This window comes from Hemicordylus capensis, chromosome 4, assembly GCF_027244095.1.
Source record: "Hemicordylus capensis ecotype Gifberg chromosome 4, rHemCap1.1.pri, whole genome shotgun sequence".
NCBI classification, from domain to species: Eukaryota; Metazoa; Chordata; class Lepidosauria; order Squamata; family Cordylidae; genus Hemicordylus; species Hemicordylus capensis.
Genome location: NC_069660.1, coordinates 255376322 through 255402803, shown reverse-complemented (window position 1 = coordinate 255402803; position 26482 = coordinate 255376322). Strand labels below are relative to the sequence as shown.

The 26482-nt window shown below is 41.3% G+C and overlaps 1 protein-coding gene across 1 annotated transcript; it reads left to right on the top strand.

The window, feature by feature from the left end:
* The first annotated feature begins 278 nt into the window (after window positions 1–278).
* On the top strand, window positions 279–5299 carry SNAI2 (snail family transcriptional repressor 2). Its single transcript, XM_053313403.1, has 4 exons — window positions 279–340; window positions 1217–1462; window positions 2028–2573; window positions 4208–5299. Exons 2-4 carry the CDS (start codon window positions 1384–1386, stop codon window positions 4387–4389), a joined length of 807 nt encoding a protein of 268 aa, XP_053169378.1. The 5' UTR covers window positions 279–340; window positions 1217–1383; the 3' UTR covers window positions 4390–5299.
* The last annotated feature ends 21183 nt before the right edge of the window (window positions 5300–26482 follow it).

Sequence of the window (26482 nt, the reverse complement as noted above, 5' to 3'; positions counted from 1 at the left end):
AAAAGAACTGGAATCGGGTTGTTGTTGGTTTTTGTCCAAATGAAGCTAAAGGAACCCTATTCTCGTCATAATCCCTTCAGATAAGTGGGGTTTGATAGTACTGGGATCATGTTTGCTGTCTGTGAATCTCTCTGTGTCCCTCGCAAATAATCAGGAGCATTGGCAGCAAATACTTGATTCTGTGCTGGGTTATCTACTGGAGTCCCTTAAATCCATCCTGGAAAGAAATGCAAAATCATGACATGAAGAGGACTGAAAATGGAAAGGACTCATGCAGCCTGGACCTATACACGCTTACTCAGAAGTAAGTGCAACTGTGTCCAACGAGGCTCACTCCCAAGTAAGTGTGCCTCTGATTTCAGCCCTCTTGTTCCACAGCAGGGCTGCTTGAGCTTTCTGGCCGTCTCCCCACCCCCGCTTTTTTTCCTTTTCCTCTTTTTTTTTGGGGGGGGGGGGAGGCTTCCGAAATGGCCCTGATCCAAGTTAATTCCTCTAAAATCTCAGTTAAGTTCCATTGATTCCAATGGGACTTAATTGGATCGGGGCCACCGCGCCTTACTCACTGCCAGCTCCGCACAGGCCAACGCTAAACATTTCCTTAATCTATTAAACATCTCAGTCCAACTCCTCTTCCCTTCCCAAAATAGCAGGCCCCACATGACGAGCCAACGGCTCTCAGTAGCGTCTTAAATAAATGGGACTATTTATTATATTGCAACGACTTCCCCTCTGCCCTCTGCTCTTTGCCCCTCGCGAACAATCCGTCCCCTTGCGTTTGCATTATCACACACATCTGGGAAACAGGCTTTTTAAAACAAACACACAATTTCCACTTCTTGGGACGCATCCAACTCCTGAGGGGTGGGGGTCGCGGGGAGAGATGCAGTTAAATCAAAAGTCATCCCTCACTTCACGTATTTTTAATTAGCCCACAAGCAGGCTGCCCCACTAAGGCGCTCATCACGGCGCTCCAGCAGAATTCCCTCTGACAAGGGATTCTTCCTCTCTTCGCAGTGGGCGGAGCTGAAACCTGACCCCAGTCCTGGGCTCCTAAAGGGGATTGGATCCTCCTTGTGAAGAGCAGGAATTGCTCTCTTGGCCAAACAGGCTGAGTTTGTAGAAAGGCTAGGGGAAATTCACAAGTGATTGGAGGAAAATAAAGCCCCGACCCTCCCCTCCTGCACCTGACTAGTGGGTATTTACAACACTTTTCAAGGAGTCTCTGCACTAGATAATTTTACTGCATGGGACAAGCAGAAGAGACAATGCTGTAGAGGGCCAATGTGCTACCAGTGATTCTATCCGCTGCCCAGAAGCCGGAGACCGTTATTTTGCAGTGAACAGGAGATCCAGGGAGGAGGAGGAGGAAATTTTGCTTTCAAAATGCCACGATCCTTCTTAGTCAAGAAGCATTTCAACTCTTCCAAAAAGCCAAATTACAGTGAACTGGATACTCACACAGGTAATCCAAGAAATTTGCTTTCAGGCTCAAATGTTGCTCTCTCTCTCTCTCTCTCTCTCTCTCTCTCTCTCTCTCTCTCAAAATGTGTCGTGGGTCTTGCCTGCTAGTTTCCACACATTGATGCAAACTTTAGCAAACTTTTGTGTTTCTTTTTCCAGTGATCTCTCTGTGAGAAACTGCTCTGTTCTAGCAGATTTAAAACTTCTGCTCTAGTGCTTGTCTAGACCACTAAAATAAATGCATAATTTCCCCTCTCTTGCAAGGATTTTGCAAACGCTGAAGGATAATGTGGGTTTTGCTGCTGAATATCTGACTGGAGTGGAAAGCTGTGACTTGGACTAGACCTCCCAGCTACTGGGGCAGTGCATGAATAAAGTGGTGTAGGCAGTGATCAAGAATCAGAGAGTCACATTGATGGGATCCTCTGTACATGTCATTAAAGCATGTTAACTTCATTTTGTCTTCAATACTCCCCAGTCCCTAGGAACACATGTTATACTGCTAGTCTAGAAAGGAAGAACTCAGTCATCTTAAAGTAATTCTCGTCTCTCTTTCTCTCCTCCAGTGATTATTTCCCCATACCTCTATGAGAGCTACCCAGTGCCTATAATTCCACAACCAGAGATCCTGAGCTCAGTCGCTTACAACCCCATCACAGTGTGGACTACAACTGGGCTTCTGCCTTCCCCGTTACCCAGTGACCTCTCACCTCTCTCTGGATATTCTTCATCTTTGGGAAGAGTCAGCCCACCTCCTCATTCTGACACTTCATCCAAGGATCACAGTGGCTCAGAGAGCCCCATTAGCGATGAAGAAGAGAGAATCCAGGCCAAGCTTTCAGATCCTCATGCAACCGAAGCTGAAAAATTTCAATGTAGTTTATGCAACAAGACCTATTCTACTTTTTCTGGACTGGCCAAGCATAAGCAGTTGCACTGTGATGCCCAGTCTAGGAAATCTTTCAGTTGTAAATACTGTGACAAGGAATATGTGAGCCTGGGAGCTCTTAAGATGCACATCAGGACTCACACACTACCTTGTGTCTGCAAGATCTGTGGCAAGGCTTTCTCTAGACCCTGGTTACTTCAAGGACACATCCGGACTCATACTGGTAAGAGGGAACATTGATTTTACATGCCATGTATCACCACAATAATGCATTTTTTAAAGTGTTTAGTCATGCTGTATGGCAAATTTCATATAATTCCTTTTCGGGCAATAACCTAGTTTATACACCAGACCAGATTTCTTTTCTTACTATGCATATCTCATACAAGTGGGCTAGATTATGTACTGGTGCTGTGTTGCTTCAAGTTAAAGTTTGATTCAGCAAACTGTCTCAAACTGGAGATCTATCTGGCCACAGGAATTTCTTGCTTTAACATAAGCCTTGAACATGCTGTTGGAAAGAATGCAGAAGTGAGATAGAAGAGGGATCAAACAGGAAAAAAGAAGCAAACAAATTCTGAGTTCCCAACAATAATCTGTAGCCAAATGTTGCACTCAGGCAGTGTATACAGTAAATGCCTTTAGTCAACATAGAGAAATGGAATCCAGTTTATATACAAAACTTAAAATAAGTTCCACTGAAATCAATGAGACTTGCCTGCAAGATATATTTGTAGGTTCAGTGTGTTGGTCAATTAGAACTAGCATCTCAATCCTAAATATCAATAGCTTCATCCCAGGGACATTGACAGCAATGGAATTAACTCTAAAGTAAGTGTGTCATAGGTCTGTAATCTCAATTAGAAGCCATTTCATGTGGCTTCCAAATAAGTGGGTTTGGGAGACCATCTCAGTCTAATCTGGGATTGCAACCTAAAGATGTAGTTTTATTCCTGGTGACCTGGGAGTAAATCTTACTGAACTTTAATAAAAGCTTGTCAGTAAGTGTGTTGTGAGAATTCCTAAGCAGACCTTAAGGCATAAACAGTCCGATTCAAACATGCAGAAGTAGGTCCCATTGAAATCTGATTGTCTTCAATGGCACTGAAGACCCTAAGGCCGCAGTCCCATGTACACTCACTTGGCTCCACTGAACACAGCTGGACTTCTTCCAGATCTAGCTCCGTGTCCCTTAAGTTCCACTGAACTTACTTTCTCTTAAGGGCATATTGGGTTGGAGTGTAAGGCAATACAGTTCACAAGCTTCAGTGGTTTATGCATCAGTTGCAGTCATTTCCTGAACAAGATGCTGCTGTAACTCTGTGCAAGTGGTGTCCTGTTTGACTAGTCTTGCTCTTTCTAGTTCTGCCCCATTGCAAAAAAGGGGGGGAAGTGGGGTACAATGTTGGAAGTGTTCAGTCTGATGGGAGTGCTTCCATTCATGTCAAAAGCATGCAAGTTGCAGCCTTGGGCAGCAGTGGGCGTTGCACAGGATACAGTAAATGAACAGAGTGAACATATGGAAATACTGGGTGGAGCCCAACCTACAAGCGTGGCTGCACCTGCTGAAGCAGAAAGTGTCAGCGGCTTGTCATTCAATGCAGCATGACTCCTGCAAACTCTTGAAGTATGAAGCCACGAATGACGGTCAGCATATAATGGTGTTATTTTTATATACATACACACACACACATACACACACACACACACACACACACACATATAGTGTTTAGAATTCAGGAGCTCTTTTCACAGATTTTTTTTTTCCTCCTGTGCAAATAATTTGCCCCCTCATATACAGAAAAGTCTTTATTTTAGCTTCTAAATAATTAAGCTCTTTATCTTTTTTTCCCCCAGGAGAAAAGCCTTTTTCATGCCCTCATTGCAACAGAGCATTTGCAGACAGATCCAACTTGAGGGCCCATCTACAGACCCATTCGGATGTGAAGAAATACCAGTGCAAAAATTGTTCCAAAACGTTCTCTCGGATGTCTCTCCTGCACAAACATGAGGAATCTGGCTGCTGTGTAGCACATTGAGTTTATCTGGACTCCAGGCATTTCTCTACTCCTTTTCGACAAGATAAGAGGAACTCTCGCCCAGAGGTGTTTCCTCTCCTACTGGCCACCTGCCCTAATAGGTGCAAACTCAGCTAAAGTGTGACATTGGGTGGCACAAAGGAATTAAAGCATCTAAAAATGCAGGAAGATTGAAGCACATGCCAAATGGACACAAAATCTTTCTCTCATCTTTTTTGCTAAGAAAGCACCACGCAGTTGCAATTTACATTTCTGCCAAACAAAATCACCCAAATAAACATTGTGGTGTTGAAAACAATCCAGGACCAAGACTGCTTCTTGCCAGATACCAAATATCACAGGTGCCTTCAGAGTATTCCAAATCGCATCAATATCCAATAGGACATGTTGATTTTTATTTTATTTTTTTAGAATAGCATACCTCTTGATCAGTGACCTGAGATGTCTTCAAACTGCATCATTCATAGAGGAGGGTGGGGGGAGAGAATGTATGTTCAATGGTTTGCCTTGTTCTGTAATAGTATGTGCCTTTTGTAAAACTGTTACTGCAGACATTCCTGGTGCATGCTTGATTCATATTTCCTTCTCTTTAAAAAAATTGTTGCAGTTGTTAACTTGCTTTAAAAAAAACGGGAATAAGTGCAAGAGTGAGGGTTCATGGGAGTTTGACAATGGATTACTTAAAAGCCTTTTTTCCTAAATGCACAAAGGAAATGCAATATCATGAGCAATACCCTCCAAGTGCCTTTGAGTATGTGGACATAATGTAAATAGTTTTATTTTTATATGACTGAATGTGTCCTGAATATAAATGAAATATTATCTATAGCAACGCCTATAGGTATCTTGAAGAAAGTATGAATGTCTTGTTTTTTAGAAAGTTTTGTACAATAAACATTTTGGAATAATATATGTGTAATTTTGTCCTACATTAGGTTAAAAGGTGCACTCTGATCCAGAGTCCTGTCTGCATCCCAGCTATGCACATGGAACTCCTCTGTGGGAAAGTATAGGTGGGTAGCTTGAGTACAGAACCAAAGCTATGGGTTTTAGTCTGTGTGATTAAGGATAAGGGTTTTTTTTAAGTGCCAGTCCACTAATAGGATAGGAGACTACTACTGTCTTGGCACTCATGTATGGACTCCTTAGAGGAAAGGCAGAATATAAACATAATGGTTCTCAATAAATCTTGAAATCCCTCATTCAAAACTGTTCTTCAGTAGTACTTTGAAGGATACAGCTTTTACCCTAAGATATTTTGTGCACTGAAAGCTGGACAGAACTTTTTTACATTGACTAGTTCTCTGGTCCAGCACTAGTCAACACGGGTGTCTGAAAGACATATCGAGCTAGTTTGATGGATCCAGATGAGCACTGTGATATAGGTGGGTGCAAAATGCACATCCAGGTGTGCATCTGTTGAATGTATTAGCCAGCTTCTGCACTTGGATTTCCATTCTGGAGCAAGGCAGTGAAAAGAAACTAGTTTCTGCATGTGAAAGATTGTTTTGACATCAATTCCTTTGTACGACAGAGGCCCATATTTTTAAAGTCACAATATTAAAAATCAGTAAGTTGAATGAGTGACCATTCTTAGCTACGATCATTTGCTAGGAATCCTCATAAAAGGAGCAACATTTTTGTAACCTCATGTACCCAAGATGTAGCAATTGGAATGGGACAGCAATGGATGCTGAGTAGGGTAGACCTGCCCAGGTGCCTCAAAGGAAACACCACTGTAGCTATGCTGTACTCACATTAATAGATGTGGCATTATACCACCTACACATAGCTTTAGGATGGGGGAGCTGGAAAAATCTGGATGCAGGCTCATTCAGGAGCCTGTTGAAACAGCACAGTATGGTCACATACATTTTCATGCTTGAAATGAGAACTTCCATGGCAATTAAAGCCATTTTGCAAATCATGACAGGAAATAAGTGCCATTGTGTGGTATGATATTAAAGCATCAAAATAGTACTTATGGTGTGATCCAGCCCAAATTAAGTACTTTGGTGTCATCCAGCCAAGACCTTACTTGGTTTCAAAGGGAGAGATTTAAGCATGTGCCTAACTCTCCCATTTAAAACAATAAGATATTAATGTTTTTACATAAATGTTTTTACATTGACAAGTTTGTGCCCTTAGTACTTGCAGATTGCTGTTTCCAAAATGCCCAAAGTTTTTCACATATACTGTTTCATTGATCCTTAAAACAACCCTGTAAGATTGACCACATTATTACCCCCATGTTATAGAGGGCTGAGACTGAAACCTAGGAGCCTACCCAAAGCCATACAGTGAGCTCATGACTGAGCTACCCATCTCATAGTCCCCACAGGAAGCTGCCTTATAACAAATCAAACCATTGGTCCATCTAGCTCAGTATTGTTTACACAGGCTGGCATTGGCTTCAAGGTTTCAGGTAGGAGCCTTTTTCAGCCCTACCTGGAGCTGTCTGGGATTCAACCTGGGACTTCGGCATTCAAAGCAGATGCTCTACCACTAAGCTATGGCCCCAATCCCCAAGGCATACACGAGTCTCCCATCCAGGCACTGACCAAGACCTGCTTAGCTTCAGCCACACTTTTAGCCACTTTCCTGTAGCACTGGTAGAATGCCTGCTGGTGAAGAAGAATTAACAGCCCCGTCCTATCCCTTTGGTCCTACTGCAGAATATGTAGAAGTTCATGCCCTACAGCTGTTGTGTGAGACTGCCGATCAATAAATGTCTTGCCAATAAAGCAAGGGGAATACCCCCTGCTGCAGGTCCTGGAAGACTCATGGTGTCAGAACTGCTGCCACTAATAAGACACAGAGTTGGGACAGGGGACTTGAGCAAGGGGTTCCTCCTGTACACATGAGCTGTACAGGGAGCCTTCTGCAAGACTGCAAATCAGTCTCTAAATCTGAGAACTAGCTAGAGACACTAAACCACAAGCAGTAGCAAACAAATGGTTTTTCTTTTCAAATCCTAGTGACTTGACAAAGTTTTCCAGGATTTGACATTAATGGAACAGTTTGGATTTTAGGATGTGCTTATACTTTAAAGTAGTATTTAAATCATATGTAATGGAGCAATTCAGATGAACCAACTCCTACACTCACATTATTAGGTTAAAGCATTATGGTGTGCCAGTAGGGGGCAGAACATGTGTGCTTATGCAGAGGCGCTCTTACGCCTGGACTTCGGGGCTGAAGCCCAGGGCCTCCACAACCCCTTGGGGCCCCAAATCCTCTTTAGCCTGTTCTGGGTGGAGTGGTCGCTACGCCAGACTGCCAGACCCCACGGCGCCAAGTGGCCCCGCTGCACTGGGCGGCCAAGTGTGATTGTGACCTGAGCCAGGTGCTTTAGAGATAGAGAGGGAAGGCGGGGGCGGAATATGTGGGATGGGAATAAGTTAAGTTGTGTGTTGAAATGTTTCTGCTAATGCATATTTGCATAAATATACCAGTTTACATCCATACATTCTTGTGAGTTCAGTAGTTGTTTGTGCCCTCAAAAACCCAGGTGTTAAAAACACACATTTTAAAAAATGTGTTTGTTTATGCTTAACATGGGGGGGGGTGGCGGCGCTCCAAAGGCCTTTAGGTCCAGGCTCCAAAATTACCTAGGTGCACTTCTGCACTTATGGTGTACCCTTGTCCCTAATTGTGTGGGATGGGCCCAGTCAGAAGTATCATCTGAACTGTCCCTTTGTCATTGCAGTATGATGGATGACATCAGGAAGTCCTGTATCAGAAGTGTGAAATAACACTTTCATGTACCAGCAATTAAATGGCATAGACATGAGTCAGGGCTGCAGCATCTGCTCTACAGTGCTAAAAAGAGTTAAAAAGTAGGTCAGTAAAGAAAGCAGATGAGACTGAACACAAGCATCTGGTTCATTCAAGATGATGTCATTTCATTTCCATCACATTCCTGATCACATGGTATTTATAACAACTTTGCAACAGAGGATCTGCTATTATGTTAGAAGGTAAATGCAGAAAGCAAACTTATCATTTTTTAATGCACAGGAAGGATAGCATGATATTTAAACTAAGTGCCTACTAAGATGCCATTCTACACAGTAAACATTTCGTTGTTAAAATAAAAATGGCTGCCATCCATAGCACTATGACAGAAATGCCTGTCTATACATCAATTTAATGCCATTAATTTCAATAGAATTGTAACAATTCTGTTTTCTAAACCAGGCCTCCTCCTGCTCTCTAAACCAGGCCCTCCATCAGCTTTTGGACTTCAGCTCCCATAATCCCCAACCACAGTGGCCCATAGCCAGGGATTATGGGAGTTATAGGCCAACATCTGCAGGAGGGCCGAAGTTGAGCAGCCCTGCTCTAAACAGTTGGTGCAATTTATTTAATAATGTTTTCATTCAGCCTAGCAAGAATAAATGTATCATTATCATAATAGAAAGGTGTGGAGAAATATGCAAAATAAAATAAAATAAAATAATGAACAGTGAGAATTAGCAAAACTGTTGTTGCTACTGTATTTGGTCTGACATTATTATTATTATTATTATTATTTCAATTTCTATACCGCCCTTCCAAAAATAGGTGCTGTATTTATTAGACCAAGCCACCTAATGGCACAGCAGGGAAGTAACTTGCCTAGGGAGCAAGAGGTTGCTGGTTTGAATCCTTGCTGGTATGGACTATGGGAAACATCCTGTAGTATGACTACGGAAAGCAACACCTATATCGGATAGCAGTGACACAGGAAGATGCTAAAAGGCATGCTCTCATACTGCGTGGGAGATAGTAATGGTAAACCCCTCCTGTATTCTACCAAAGACAACCACAGGGCTCTGTGGTTGCCAGGAGTCGACACCAATTCAATCGCACAACTTTACTTTATTTATTAGACCAACATCTCTTCTTGTAGGATTAAGCAAGCTTTTGAGTTGCACAAAAATCTCTGCATTAAAAAAAGGAGAAAAAAAATGTTTATTCTGAATTATAAAAACAGCAAGGAAGGCTGCAGACACCATTTTGATTGGTCACTTTAGATATCCAGAACCCTAATCAAAATATAATTGTCTCAAATGCCTAAAACATACATTGTTGATTGATTTAAAATTGAGTGTGAAGCCACCAAACACTCTTGAAAATGATCAGATAGTTTATCTGTTTATCTACACATAGATACTAGTCACTTTGAAGGTTTAAGGGTTCCAAACACGATCTGTTTCTGTCAGCTTTCCCTTTCCATGTCAAAATTAAAATTACTTGTGTGAAAATTAAAGCTTTGGCTGATATTCAGTGTAGCATTGTTTCCTATCTGCGGTGGGGATTTTTTTGTTTACTTCAGTTCACCCAACTCTGAAAAGGGAATTTCCATCTGTGATGTGCTCAGATTCCAAACCTTATACCTTAGAAAACAGGAAAAACTGAACGGAGGGGGAAAACAATTGAAAAGGTGATTCATTCTCTGTTTTGGTGGAGTTTCAGTAAATGACCATGGGACCACATCACTTTACAATGATACATTGTATAGCCAACATAGTCCCCAAAATTAAAGATAGAGCTTTCTACATGGCACATATCTTCCTGAATTTTCATGGGAAAATTAATAATTGTGACAGCAGTATATAAGTGCACCTAGGTAGCCCTGACACCTTAAGTGGTGCAGCGGTGAAATGCTTGACTAACAAGCAGAAGGTTGCCGGTTCAATCCCCGTTGGTACTATATTGGGCAGCAGTGATATAGAAAGAAACTGAAAGGCATCATCTCATACTGCGCGGGAGGACGCAATGGTAAACCCCTCCTGTATTCTACCAAAGTAGCAGTAGTAGTAAGTTTATTGCGGTCACAGACCAGATTAACAAATAATAACAATTAATAGCATTAAATTCTACCAAAGAAAACCACAGGGCTCTGTGGGCGCCAGGAGTCAAAATAGACTTGACGGCACACTTTACCTTTACCTTGAGTAAGCGCTGACCCATACAAATCTGATTGAAATAGGAGAAAGTAGAATTATAGGTCTGATTAATACCCTCAGCCGCCCCCATGTGACCCCCCCCACAGAATCACGCAGGGCCACCAGTGACCATACAGACCTGCAGGAATCATGTCGAAATCCCATTGAATGCCTTGCATGGGAGCCATTGATGTAACTGCTGTCTTTTGTGCTGTTGTGATGGCTTGAAAAAGAGCTGCCATGAGTGTGCAAATCACAGCAGTCATGAGCATGGACTCCACATGGAGGCTCTAGCTTACTCATGTGTTCTTCATCACGTCATGAGCCCACCAACATATCTGCACATTCTCACCAGTGTTTGAGTGGAGCTGCGATAGAGTTGGAAGGTCTGACCCTCAACCCACCAACCCCACACCGATATGGAGACAGTATGCAACAAGGATAGAACAACAGGGTGGTGTTTTTGGTTAATCCATTCCTTGAACCAGGCCAGCTCTTGAATGAGGCTTTCATTGCTTGTATGCCAGTCCTGGATTAGAGGTGGGGCTAACAAACAGCCAGCAGCAAGAGCACTGAAATCAGATGGCACTTGCCTCTCTGTAAATAATATACATTTCAATAAACCATTCCTGCTCCCACTTACTGTGTCTGCGATTTCTGAAAGGGACTGGGGTCCAGGTGACAGACAGTACTAAAGACATCAACATCAGAGACAGGACCAGGGGTGTAGTTTAGTCTGGGCATGTTGAAGATGAGCTTTTGATTAGTCGCCCAGGCAAATATATCAGAGGTGAATGTGGGTGAAAGGGTCACAAAATAACATTAGTATGTCACCAGCGAGCAGGTGACCACAGAGCACACATATGGTACTGGAATATTTTGTGAATAATTTTGCTTCGTGTCAGAAATGCCTTTAGGGAAAGGAAATGATTTATTTAAAGATGTATTTAACATTGTTTTGAAAAAATTAATTTGTTCTAATGTTTTACTTTTCTGCTGTCATTTATTTTAACTAATCTTTTAATTTTTAATTGTCATTTATTGTGTAGTCATTTATTTTGTTCTGCTGTAAACCATCCAGAGACGTAAGTTTTGGGCCAGTATAGAAGTGAAAAAGGAAGGAAGGAAGGAAGGGACGATGGCTTAAGCAAGTGAGTTGTGTCGCATATCAGGAGAGAAAGCCCAAAGGTCAAAACTGCAGGGAGCAAACCTGAGAGAGAAAACATTCATTCCAAATTCTGTTGATCAAAGAATGAAAGGAACAACCACCAAATTATTCTCCTCAAGAGAAAGTCTGAGTTATCTCTTACACCAGAGAGAGGTATACCACCAGATGCCTTCAGTGGTCGCTGCTCTGAAGACATCTGTCCAACTCCATTCGACAGATATGGAAGTTGAGAGTTGTTATTTCAGAGTGAAAAACAAATTACTGTTTTCATCTTCTCCACTTCATGCAATACTCAAAGGATACTCTGGTTCCCAAGCCAGGGTGTTTACTTGCACACTCTGCTATGGACCTGCAGGTCTGGGTCTTAAGTACGAGACAGCTCTTTATTTATTTATATTTTTTGCACGATAACAACTAGCAAATAGGAATGTACCATGACGTAGGATAATGAGGAGAGACAACGTTGTGGTGGAAGACTAATTCACTCAATGACGAAAACAGAAACGATGAATTTTATCTGTCTGCAATTTTATTTTCCTCATGACTGCTTTAGTGAGGCTAACTGCCATGTGTCGTAACACCTTTGCAATAACTCAGAAAGACTGCTGTGACCTTTGCTGCTTCAGCCAGGCTGATTAGCTGCAGATTGTCCTAATCTCAGCTGACATGTCAGCCCCTCTGATTCTGCTTTTACTATGGTAAAATAATTGAAAAATGTACAAGGATCTTTTGTGTTCTCCATGTCATGGGGAAGAGAGTAAGCAGGGAATGGAAAATTGAAATAAAATATCTTTTAGAACTAAGCTTTCATGGTTTTATTTTGATATAAGACCTGGATAGATCTCCAGCAGCAAATACTACAGATAGTTCCCAAGCAGCAATTAATATATATATATATATATATATATATATATATATATATATATATATATAGATTTCAAATTTCTCTGTAATTCTTCCTTTCTAGAACTATACAAGTTCCTCTCTTGTGCAAGTGTAAAAACAAAACCCACCCTATTTTTAAATACCAGGTTGTCAATAGTACTGCAGTTAAAAGGCGGCGGGGGGGGGGGAGGTGAGAAAATTAAATAGGGCCAGATTTTGTTTTAACCCTGTCTGTATGGAGTGCTTGTTCAGATTTCTAAAATCATTTTTGCCATCAGTTACTTTGGAGGATACTTGAAGCTCATTATTCTGGCCTTAATGTCTTTATTTAATGGAAAGCACCAAGAATATGAGCACAGCACAATGGAGAATATAGAGATATGATACATTTTAGAAGATACTGCACGTGAGTCACTGATTTAAAAAACAAACTAGGAAAACCTTCAAAGCCTTGCAGGACTTGGCACCTGTTAACCTACAGAACCGCCTCTCCCACCCAGTTATATCCCATCCTGTTAGATAATCGCAGATGGCCCTTTTGTCGGTCCCTGATTTTCGAGAGGTTCAGAGTTCTAAGGCCCGCGAAAGGGCCTTTTTGGTTGCTGCCCCACTTCTCTGGAACTCTCTTCCCCTTCAGATTTGACTATCCCCTTCCTTACTGATCTTCAAATCTCTATTGAAGACTTTTATTTTTCCCAGGCTTTTGCCCTGTAGTTTACTTTATTTGTTTTCCGTTAGCTACTTTAGTTTTTAATTTAGAATGCAGTCTTTAATCTGCAAATAATCTGGTAAATAATCTGCTTTATTTACATATCTTTGTACACTGCCCAGAGTCTTTGGAGTGGGCAGTATATTAAATGTTTCTAATAAATAAAATACCTGATGCATTTTGAGTACAAATCTTCTGTGCTCTATTCAAGAGGTTTGAAACTTCTAAGCAAATGTTACACCACCTTAAGTGGCGCAGTGGGGAAATGCTTGGCTAACAAACAGAAGGTTGCCAGTTCGAATCCCCACTGGTATGTTTCCCAGACTATGGGAAACACCTATATCGGGCAGCAGTGATATAGGAAGATGCTGAAAGGCATACTGTGCGGGAGGAGGCAATGGTAAACCCCTCCTGTATTCTACCAAAAGAAAATCACAGGGCTCTGTGGGTGCCAGCAGTCAAAATCAACTTGACGGCACACTTTACCTTTACATTTGAGCAGATGTAACGGGTATGCTAAAGAAGAGAGTGACAAGTGAATTTTGTATTGTTTTAGATAAATGGTGATGAAAAATCTATTATTATTAGATAAACCTTTAGTATTTTCTTTTTCAATAGATCAAGTCATCTAGATCTTCACAAAGATATGTTGCTCACTGCACTGAGTATACTCTAACACAAGATGAACAACCTTCAGAAATATGTGGAATCCATTGGCCTTTGAAACAAGTTTACAGAGAAACCTACTCCTCTGGAACATAATTCAATGCACATGATCCAGTGATCTTCTGTAACCTCCTTACCCACAATCCATGTGTTCTGCTTCATGTACGGGAGTTTTCTGAACCAAACTCTTCTCCCCATGAGTATTTCTCCCATGAGCAAAGAGCTGAACTCACAGTACCGTTGTGCATGTTTAACAGCATGCAAGAAGTACTGACTGGATCTGGCTCATTGTTTTTCAGCTGTTTCAATAGTTCTGTTAAAGACAAAAATGTCTTATATAAAGAGAAGCTGTTTTAATAGATACAGAGAAAGAGATTCACAAAATGAGTCAGGCAATACCTTTTATTCAAAGTTTTCTTACACTGGTCAAAGAATAGTACATGTCTATCATTAGAAAAAGCAATCTGACACCAAACAGAATGGAAATGTAGTTGACTCCTAGGTTATTTACAAGTGTGTATTCAAATACTTTTAGGGTCTTGGCCTCCTCAACTCAAAATGTATCACAGCAAACATTATGTTAAGGACTGTTATTAAGGCCCAAGCAGAAATTCCCATTATTGCATGGATTGTGCTTTGTATTTAAATAAGAAAAAGAAATTTTGATGTACTGTTGTACAAGCTGTCATTTAATATTTGAAGAAATCATCATCCTGCAAATGATTTTTGGGTGCTTCCTATTTTATTTTATTTTATTTTGGTATATCGCTTTTCAATAAACAGTTCTCAAAGCATTTTACATAACTAAATAAATGAGAAAATTGTTCTTTGTTCCAAAAGGACTCAATATCTAAACAAAAGACAATTTCCCAACACATTCACAACAATATAACTGACAGATCTCAGGGTACTAAAAAGATCACGGAACTAAAAGGGAATCAGCAACAATATGCAAGAAATTGGCTTGTCCTCAGTGCATGAAAATGAACAAATTTTGGGCAGCATCCAGATGCACACCATCAGTGTAAAACTCCTCCCCATCTCCACCTGTTTTCCTGGAATTCCTGCCCCGCTCCAAACAGCAACCCATGCTGCATCTCATGATGTTGCTGATCCCTTGATCTTCAGAAATGGCTTTTCCAGCAACTTTGCAGCAACAAGGAGAGGGTAGGAAAAGTATCTTTCACTTGTGCAGAAGCACAAGTACTGCTCTAGATGCTAGCCTGTGTGTTTAGTTTAAAGATTAACAAAGACTTTTGGGATATTAATATTCATTCATTCATATATTCATACATACATACATACATACATACAACAGCATCAGTGTATGTCAGTTGTTCCCAACTTGGTTTCCTCCAGATGTTGCTGAACTACAACTCCCAGCATCCCCAGCTACAAGTTATTATGACTAGGGATGACTAGGGAATTGTAGTTGAGCAACATCTGGAGAAACCCAGGTGTACATAGTATTGGAAGTGAACGACTCTGCACTGTCTCATGTCTCAATGACAGAGGGGGACAGATTAGTGAGTCAGAGGGCTAGAGGGGTCGAGACATTGGTCATCCCTTCTCTACTGCTCTGACACTATCCCTTTGATATGTAGATTGCTACTTTCAGGGACTTCCTGCCTGCCTGCCTCTTCCTCCTTCCCTTTCTTCTCTCTTGCAACACACGCTCCTCTCTCCCTGCACCATGTGTGCAGAGATGCAAAAACCATCCCTCTGCATCCAGCTAGCTAGCAAGATTAGAGATCCTATCTCTCCACTTTCCTACCTAGAATGGAGTTCACCAATAACGACTCCTTATATTGATTTGAAACTATGAACTGGCTCCAAGTTTCTTTTACTCTCAGCATACACGCATACCTAGGCAGACTCCACTGTGTTTTGCCTCTGTGCACTCTGCTGTAATAGAAGGGTATAACTTACCAGAGAGAATTCCCAACACATAGAACCACTGGTGTACATAGTGCTTTTCAGAGTTATATAAACAAAAAGTCTCTTCCCCTTAGAGACTTTCATCGAATTGTCAACAATGTGGGAGACAAAAAAAATTGTAAAGACAGGTGTCAACGGAAAAGGCAAGATTAAAAATGGGTTAATATTATGCCTCTATACAATAGTTAGTGTTTAGAGTGCCACAGTTGGGCATAACCACAGGGGAAAGTCTCCTGAATGGCAACTGAATGGCAACTGAATGGCAATTGAACAAGAATACGACCTTGTTCTTTTGCAACTTACATGTTTCTGCAGGAGAACTTCCCAGTGGACTACAAGGAGAGGAAGTTCTGCAATAGACTAATACATACAGTTCCTAATCATCTGGGATAATCCTGCAGCTGACTAACACAATTACAATTCTAACATTAATCCTGGCATAAACATCCCACTTGAGGGTCTTGTATGTATTATGATTTCTGTGCTCCCAAGATTCAGTCTGGATTTAATGGCAGTGCATTCAACTCTGTATAACCTACAGTATGTATCTCCTGGTCCTAAAACTCTGTGAACATTATCCAGAAACCACAAAATGGCATAACACTGCTTACAAATTAGAAACTCTATGCCTTGGCCTTTTTTCTCCTTTGCATATTCTAGATAATGAAAAACTCTCACATTGCAGATTTTGACAGGAAGTATGTGCTAAACATGTATTAGGGCTGGAATGTCACATAACAGTAAATTTGAAAAGATAGGCTGAGAACAACTTCCTCTGTTCCCAAAATTACCACAGTAAGTAATTAAAACATCCCTTTTCCTTTCTGGCCTGTACCCTTTCCCAATAGAGTGTGAGTCCATGTATAAATTGTATCAGCAGTGAAACCTGAAGGAATAATTTCAGCAGACTTCACACTCATCAATTTCTGTTTCTGGAAGTTTGGCTTTTGTATCATACTCTGCTCAGTCACTTTGTGGGCAACCCTGGTGCTCAAGCAGATAAGTCTTCTGTTCACAACATTCCCTCTAGCCCTCTTCAGGTGCTATACAATAAGTGTTGTACATGAGTAGAACATCTTTTGCATAACATCTGATTAGGGCTTCTGAGAACATCAGATTAATAAAAAGGTAGTATAGGATGCATGTCCTTTAAAAAAAAACAACAACCAAATATTTCAAATGCTTCTGCCATTTTCAAACATTAGGAGGTAACTGGCTGAAGGGAATTATCGGAACTTCCTTTGGAACTCAGCTTGCATTTTTAGACCTTCAGTTTATGCCTCCTCTCTTGAGACTCTGTTTTTATCTTCTGCTAGCCTTTCTCCCCTTGTCTCACTTACGTTGTCTACCCATAACAGACATGCCTATTGTATCTCATGTATATACAGATTAAAAAGGAGTTCTCTGATGGAGAAGATGAAGATGACTGGTGTCTCCTGGCTTGAAAGCAGTTCATTCTGGCCTGGCTACTTTGCCTGCAGTGCTGCAATCCATGAGGGGGTCTTAACCTCTGAAACCTGCTGACTTAAGAATAATTGGCCAGCATGATGCCGCTGTGACCAACAAGTGGAACAAATAAAATTAAACACCATTTCAGTACTGCGATTGTTCTGTCCCACTGCATGACTCCATGAATCCCCTGGAGGAACTGACCTGCTTATAATAAACAAATTGTTTTCTAGGATCCGTTTCCAGTGCCTTTAGGGTAGCTACCAGAAGACAATGCGAGGCTGTGTTGGCTATATTTAGTCTTATTTGTGTTGGTTATTGGATGATTTCAGTGAGAGGTAACGCAAAAATATGAAGCAAAAAGCTTGTTCAAGATTCAACTTCTTCATATTTTAGAAAGACAATAACTAAAAACTGCTACAGCCAAAGTATAGTAAATAGGATGAATGGACCAGTGAATATTTGTCACAAAGCATTGCAGCTATCATCAAGAACCTTTGGATATGCACTCATCTGCCCTATGCAATAAGCCACCAAGGATCTTGGACAGAACTTTCCCTACTTATGCTGTTTTACTTGTACAAATAATACCCTTTGACTGTACCGTCTTAACACTGTTTTTCTCATCATTTGTACTGGTTTTCAGCATCCACCAAATTTGTGCCTAATGCTGTATTTTTCTTGCCAGTTGTATCTGCTTGACTGACATGATGCCGCCCATTTTACCTGCAAATTCATTTTTAGTCACAATCAGTACACAACTAATATCAGTGCGTATTGATACTGCAACTACCCTAGCAATCTAGTTCTAAAAATATTAAAATTAATACTCATACCAAAATATAACCAGGAATTCCCAGCCATGGGTTCCCAGATGTTGTTGAACTATAATTCCCAACATCCCCAGCCACAAAGGCCAAAGTCTGGGGATGTTGGGAATGGCCAAAACCACTGTGGTGGGATATGATGGAAGTTGTAGTCCAACAACATCTCAACCCCTGGGAACCCCTGACTTGACTATCAAAATGAATACGCTCAGGGCATGCATATGCAAAAATGTGCCTTCTAGGTAGTAGAGAAAATTATATGTTGAACTCATTATTTTATTTATTTATTTATTCATTCATTTGATTGATATACCGCCCCTCCAAAAATGGCTCAGGGCGGTTAAAATCAAAGGATTTTAACAATCCCTTCGTAACACTATACCAGCACAGATCCATGGAAGCAGGATACTCACTTTACCTGCTCACTAACATTGTGAACTCTATATTCATTTAACAGGGTGTACCTATTTTCCTCTGCCAAACATTGGGACATGCGTAATTCAGAGCAACTTCACTAAAGGCGAGGGAGCTGGTTTATATACACATTAGGGCTACTTAAAGCAAAACATAAGTCTGCAGGCCAAGTATTCATTTACTGGGAGGGGGTAGATACTTTCCATGTTTCACACAACATTTGACACACCACATCACTAGGCAATAAATTAGGCTTCCCTCTAATGAATGCAATGCTTGTTGTAGGTCTCCATCAATTGAAACCTGCTTCAACAAGGTCTTTAATTGGGAGGTTTTTTGGCATACCATTATATATGTGATTTTAAGCCTTTCACACATTCAAATCTTAAAAGAGGAGAAAAGAAATAATGATATGTTAAAAGCTCAATTGGTGTTCTAAGATTTCTGTAGACTACAGAGGACAACAATTTATTCTGTGTACCCTTATTTAATTATATGAGGGTAAAGTGCTCTGTGAGTGTACATTTTTCCTCTTGATTTTCAAACCAATTGGTTGTCATAACCAACTGAGATCAGTTCCTTATATTTTAGTAACAGAGGATGATGTGTTTCTGGAAGAAAACACAACATTGATATAGATCAGGAGTGCACAACTCACTGGTGGAGGGAGGCCACAACTCAAATGCCACGGTGGGCCAGAACCAACCATGTCTTGGGATGCGAGGGCCGAGGTACATCTCTCTTTCTCTCTCTCCTTTGAAACATTGGTTCATAAAACAAGAGCTTTGAGCTAAGTTGACTAGCTATAACCCCAGTCCCTCTGAGTCACGACTCCCGCTTCTGTTTACACTGTGCCACCTGCTCTAAGGCTGTTCATACCCCAACCACAGAAAAGACTGCTCATGAGAATACTGCTTCTGAATCATGATACTGCTTCTGAAATGGGTCTTTCATATCATGGCAAAAGCCAGAGCCAGCATCAGGAGACAGCATCACTGGATACCTGCTGAGGCACACACCTTAGCAGGGGCCCACTCCTAACCACTGGCCATTCCTGAGCCTGCTGTTGCTGCTCCTCTTGGGCATTGCTGCCCTATTCCCTGACCTTTTGGAGTGTGTGGTGACAGGAATGAGGAGAAGCAACCACTACCTGCTCACTTGCCTGTCCTCTCCCTCCAGGTGGCCATGGAAACTGTGCCCAAAGGGAAAGGGAGGGTCAGGGGGTGATGGCAGCAAGGAAGAAGGGAGCTTCTGAGGGTGTTTTGTCCAGGGGCTCCTGCAACCTGGGCCAGTACTAGCACTTCATTGGCATTAAATGAAAGAGAGGGAGGCTGCTTATATCTCTTCCACTGCACCAAAGCATCCTCATTGTACACGCTCTCTTCATTTCCGGTGCAACTCCAGTGCACAGCATAGATAGTGTGGAAAGATACACATCTGAGTGCAATGCTGACGCTAAGATGTATACATCAGAGACCTGAGTAAACACTGACAACATCACTGTAAGTGAATTTTGAAGAGGTAAATAATTCTGGTTTCTAACATCCTAGATTTGGGCTAATTTCTCAAACCAGTCCACACTCCATGGCCATCAGAGAAACTTGGCAAGCACCAGAAACAATGGAGAGCATCGTTTTTATTCTGCCACTACCAATTTTTCCTTCATCATACCTTAAACTTTTATATATTGTTTCTCCAAATGATTCAACCCTCTATTGTAAAAGTATTTACATGAATGTAATGCTATAGCAACAAGACTCCTGTTATCATATTGTTTGGGATACCGTCACAAACTCTATACTAATAGCACTTAAGCAGAATATTATTTTAGAACAGTTATGATTACAGGCTCGGTGCTAACAGAAATAGAATAATTCTAGAAGCTATCATTATATGAAGAGTAATTGTATGGGAGGGCTATTAGCAGGAAATTCTTACCGTGCCTTCAAGAAATATTTTTGAAGCCTTTTTGCATAATAGGATAATGAAAAACATTAAAATGGTATGGAAGATGTCAGCTATCCTTACTGTAATGTGCTGATGGCATGTCCTAAAGATACATTGCGGTTTAAAGCTATTTTGTGAAAGCTGCTTTGAAAATCATTCCTTATGATAGGATACGTTTCTCAGTGTGTATGAGACCACTCTGCTCACACTGGCCTGCATCCCAAGAGGGATGTGTGCTCACTGGTTCCACGGCACTTATTAGTCTGTTGGTGCTTCTAGAAAATGCAGAAGAAACTCCCTGCAAACCACACTGTGTATCATTGCAGCTCCACTGACTCCCATAAGTACCAATTAAAGACTCCTGCCTGAAACCCCGGATGGCTGCTGCCAGACAGTGAGATGTCACTCAGATACTGAGCTAGATGGACCAATGATCTGACTCAGTATATGGCATTCTCCTATGTTCCTGAGTTATCTGATGGCAAAAAAAGCATGGCAAACACATGAGGTGTCTCTTTTTAGGAGTGACATTTAAATTGCTATATTTCAGCCATTTTTCAGGAACTGCACCAAATTTGAAGGAGTGGTGTCTCTTGTCACCTGGTTGATGTCTGCATGTGGTCAGGTAGATTTGACAGACAGTTTTGATTTTATGACCAAAATCATGTACAGGGCTCATAATGGAAGAATCTTGAAGCTACTACTTGTCTTAAATAAACTGCCACTACTGTGATTGATTGATTAAGTGCCGTCAAGTCAGTGTCGACTCTTAGCGACCACATAGATAGATGCTCTCGAGGATGATTTGTCTTCAACTTGACCTTCAAGGTCTCTCAGAGGTGCATTCATTGCTGTCATAATCAATTCCATCCATCTTGCTGCTGGTCGTCCTCTTCTTCTCTTTCCTTCAACTTTCCCCAGGACTTCTCAAGGACTCCCCAGGACTTCTCAAGTGGGCTGGGTTTTTGTATAATGTGCCCGAAGTATGATAGTTTGAGCCTGGTCATTTGTACCTCAAGTGAAAACTCTGGATTCATTTGTTATACGATCCATTTGTTTGTTTTACTGGCTGTCCATGGTATCCTCAAAAGTCTTCTCCAGCACCAAAGTTCAAAAGCGTCAATAGTTTTTCTATCATGCTTCTTCAAAGTCCAGCTTTGTACCAGTATAATATTTGAAATCTGTTAACTGCCAGCATACTGTGAGCAACTGAAGCTGAAAGACAATGAAGCTATTCACATATGCATGCAAAACCAGGCTAAGGAAACCCAGCCTGGTTTTGTACACACTGATCCCGGGCCCAATCCTGGTGGCACCATGCCTATGGAGATTCCCCTCAAATGAGGTTAGGAGAGCGAGTGCTCTCCTAACCCCATTTTTTTAATCCTCTGCCAACTGTGGCTGCTTGTAGCCATGGCTGGCCAACTGTGGGGCTCCCAGTCAGTTCTGGGGAGGGGAGAGGGATCTCCATACGACGGAGTTAAGGCCAGAACAACTTTTGTCGCTACAGTGTGCTAACTGCAGGTGGGCATGCAGGTATTGTGATCATTTGTATATCATCAGTAAATTTAACAAAATTTTCCCAAGTTTAACCCCTCTCAGATTCAGGAGTCAGAAAGGCAACTATTTGAGTTTTGATTTGTGTGTAATAGTCTCATAAGTATGAAATACTCCTGTCTCCTTATAGTCTTAGTTATGTATTTTAGTAGTACTTTCAGTACCTTGATCTATGTTCAGGAGGACTTTAAAAAATTTTTTTGGTTTTATTGTTTGTAGTAGAAGTTTGATTGTCTTCTCTTCTACATTTGTTTTAATCCCATGCTGGTCACTGACCGAAATAAAGAGATTTGATAATACTCGCATGGTGCATTATGGGAGCTTGGAGGGGCAGGGTGACGTGGGGTGAAGTGTCCAGCAACCCAAGCCTCGGAGCAATTGGCAGCAGCCAGTAATCATCTAGGCAGGCAGTCCGCCCACCCAGAGGGGAAAACCTGCTTGTCTGCGGAGAGGTAAACCTTTTGAGGCTTCCTCCCCGCTAACCCTCTTGCCCTTTCTCACTGGTTGTGCAAATCTGACAGATTACCACATAGATCACATCTGAAGAGCTATGCTCAGGCAATACGTATGGCAAAGAAGCAGTTCTTTTCCACCCACATAACATCCACAAGTTCACATCCAGAGAAGATATCTAGGGTTGTGAGAGGGCTAGTACATGCCCCCTCCCCCTTGAATTTGAATTGCTGTGATGTCTTTAATGACTTTTTTGTGGATAAAAACTCTCGTATTTGTTTATTGCAGTGTCTACTATAGAGGAGTCCAGCAACTCCTCTTATGGGATTAAGTTAGATCACTTTCAGTTTGTGACTCCTGAGGATGTGGACAAGCTGCTTCAGACTGTACTCCCTACCATCTGTTCTCTTGACTCTTGCCCAACTTGACTTATTTCACCTGGCAATTGTACTACCAGAGAGGATCTGGCAAATATTATAAATGCTTCTCTGAAGGAGAGCAGGAAGCTTTGTTGTCTTATGGATGACAATTAGACCACAGTTGAAGAAAACTGCATTAGATCCCTCCTAGTTAGCCAAATTATAGACCCACGTCCAATTTTCCATGGTTGGGCAAAGTCATTGGTTGTGGCCTCTCAGCTCCAGGCAGTCTTGGAATTGACAGACTATCTAGAGCCATTTCAAATTGACTGTTAAGTGGGCTATGAAATTGAGATTTCCTTGGTCAGTCTGATGGATGATCTCCAACTAGGTATTGACAGAGGGAGTGTGATTGCTGATCCTTTTGGATCTCTCAGCAGCTTTCAGTACCATTGAGCATGGTATCCTTCTGGATCACCAAAGAGAGAGTTGGAATTAGGTGGCATTGTTTTACAGTGGTTCCCTTCCTACCTTTCCCATTGATTCCAGATGGTGTCATGCAGACTCTGAGAGAGTTATTGTATGGTATTCCACAAGATTCTATATTGTCTCCAACAGAGGCACCATTAGGCCCAGATTTCTGGGTGCAAGTCCAGCCTCCTCACTCCACTGGAGGGCCCCAGCAGCGTGCCCACCAGTGGCCAGTGCCAGTGCCAGGAATCTCCTCACCACAGCAGTGGTGTGGACTCTGCAATGCCTCCCCACCCGGCACATCAGCAGTCTGGTGCTTGCCATCAGGAGACTCTCTCCCTGCATGGGGCGAGGGTGGGGGGCATGCTGCTGCTGTTGTCTCTGTCTCTGGCTATCTTTAAAAAGACCCTTAAGACACACCTGTTTTCTCAGACTTTTGGTTTTAAAAAACTGAACTGCTTTAATTGCTGCTTTTTTTCTGTAAAACCGTTCTAATTGTTTTTATTTTGTTTTACGATTGCTGTGTTCTTAAATCATGTACACCACCTAGGAATACACATGCAAGGTAGTTTATAACTGTGATAGATAGATAGATAGATAGATAGATAGATAGATAGATAGATAGACCATCAACTGACTTCATAATGGGAGGATAAGTCCCAAGTCAAACACTACTCTGTTTTATCTTTTCTCCTTATTGGTGCTTTAATTTGCTTATTTTCTAAATTAATCAACTACAATTTTAACTAACTAAATTGGGGAAATTTTAACTAATGGGAGTGAGAATTAAGGGCACACTTGATTATGTCTTCAGACTATTTTGGTTCTAGTTAAAGATAACCTTTACTTCTGACAATAAGCATTTCTGTTTTAAATAATAGATTAGCTCACTTTTTTCAAAAGCTCAAAAAAAGTGTCACCTATATTGAAGTCTTTGAGTCTTTGTTTATTACTGCACGAATAGACATTAATAATTCAGGTTGTCAAGTGATTAAAGTATTTTTATTAATTATCTATCTTATCACTAATTAATTAATCCATCAATTAAATTTAGTCAAATTCTTTAATCATTTTACAACCTGCATTATTAGTAGTATATACTGGTGCAGCTTCAGTATAGTATCCAGTATCAAAAAGCTACCTGCAAAACATTCCTTATGTCATGAATTGCTGTTAAAGTAAAAGGGCATGGAACCGTAACTCATGATAGAGCATGTGGAGCTCTATCCAGCCAGAGGAGAGCTGGTCTCATCGTAGCAAGCATGACTTGTCCCCTTAGCTAAGCAGGGTCTGCCCTGGTTGCATATGAAAGGGAGACTAGAAGTGTGAGCACTGTAAGATACTCCCCTTAGGGGATGGAGCCGCTCTGGGAAGAGCATCTAGGTTCCAAGTTCCCTTCCTGGGAGCATCTCCAAGATAGGGCTGAGAGAGATTCCTGCCTGCAACCTTGGAAAAGCCGCTGCCAGTCTGTGTAGAATATATTGAGCTAGATAGACCAATGGTCTAACTCAGTTAATGGCAGCTTCCTATGTTCCTTTGTTCCTATGCAGAAGGTCCCAGGTTCAGTCCCTGGCATCTCTAGGTATAGCTGGGAAAGACTCCTGCCTGAAACCTTGTAGAGACCCTGCTAGTCAGTGTGGACAGTACTGAGCTAGACAGACCAATGGTCTGACTCCATATAAGGCAGCTTCCTATGTTTCTGTGTAAAGTAAGTGAGGCTGAAGATTCAAGGCTATAGTGATTTGTTTTCTCTCTCTGCAAAGCACACTACTGAACAGTCCAAGAACAAGAATGACAAGGATCCAGAGAAGCCAATCTTAATGTACTGGAGGGCTGTCACCAAAATAATACCTTTTAGCAACAACACCCACCTCATTCAAAATAACAAGTTCATTTCCCCCCATCATTCTTCAGTGGGGCTTCTCCTTGCAACAGGTAACTTCTCCATCATCAAGAGAGAGAAAAGGTACCCTTTTTTTTTCTTTGTAGGTGCCATCAGATAACTGTGTTGGTGCTGTCAGGGATACTCAAACATGTTAGTTTGAGTATGTGGTCAGTTTTGTTTTGTTTGGCAAGGTAGGCCTGAGCTGCAGTTAGGATTTCCTACAGAAAATGCATGTTCGGTGCCCACTTTAAGACTTTGGACAAGCGCCCCCACCCTCACCTAAGCTGCTTGACATCTGGCTCTCCAGCTAAGCTGAAAAGCATCTCATGACACTTACATGATTGGATGAGATCATAATCATATGCTAGAAGCCATTAGCCCAGAACTGGAAAGCAAAACAGAGTGCATTATGTTGCCTGCAGAATGTACCCATTTAATAGAACTAACACAGTAGACCAGGTTCAAACACCAGGGAACATCTGGCTAGTATTTACATCTCCTGTTTAATTTGGATGCTTGAGTTTAGTTTTCAAGATGGCAGTAGAGAAACAAATTGAGCCCATCACTCTGTTGCAGTTTAGAAAAGCAAGTTTTGTTTATACTTTCTCATATTAATACCTCATCCACTTAGCCAACAGGCCCCATGAAAAATATACCTCAATCACACAACTCCCCTTAAGTAACAAAGCTGTAATTCCGTATAATGCTTTGTTGATGAGAGGAGAAAGAGATTCAAGTAAACTTCAAGTATCAAAATGATGGGACAAAGTTAGTCTATAAGAAACTGAACTTAAAGGGCTTAGTGTTGCAAGGTTTTATTGGTGCCTGCCAAGAAAGCCAATGAAAAGCATAAGGGCCTTGATCCTGCTTCCATTTGTCATTATTGTCAGTGCCATCGATATAAGTCATTCTCACTGCTAAAATTATATCTAATTTGTATGAATGAGATTTGGGAAGATGAGGGCTTTATATTGCAACTATCATTTCAAGAAGTATCTGAACCAAGGAAAGCAAGTCTAGGATTTCATTAAAATCTAGCATCTGAAAGCAAAGTTGGCCATGCGACAGTACAATGAGCTAAGATCCAGGATGCTCATGTTTATAAACAAATGGCAGCAGACTCAAAATATTATACAGAGGTCCAAGCACGATGCTGCAACACATTACTAATTCAAGAACCTGGGAGGCGCAGAACTGGGGGAACAAGAAGTAGAAACAGAGAAAAGATAAAAGCTCACACAAACATTTTCCATCTTAATGTGATTATGGGGTGGGGGAAATGGCTTCTTGCTTGTATGGATTGGTCATATGTTCCCTTGCTGTCTGAGCTTGGTGCACAAATACGGCAAACTCACTTTGCTGCTGCTAGAGATCCAAAATGAATCAAGCCTTTTAGTGTGTTTGATCCAAGTCAAAGATGGCTTCTTATATT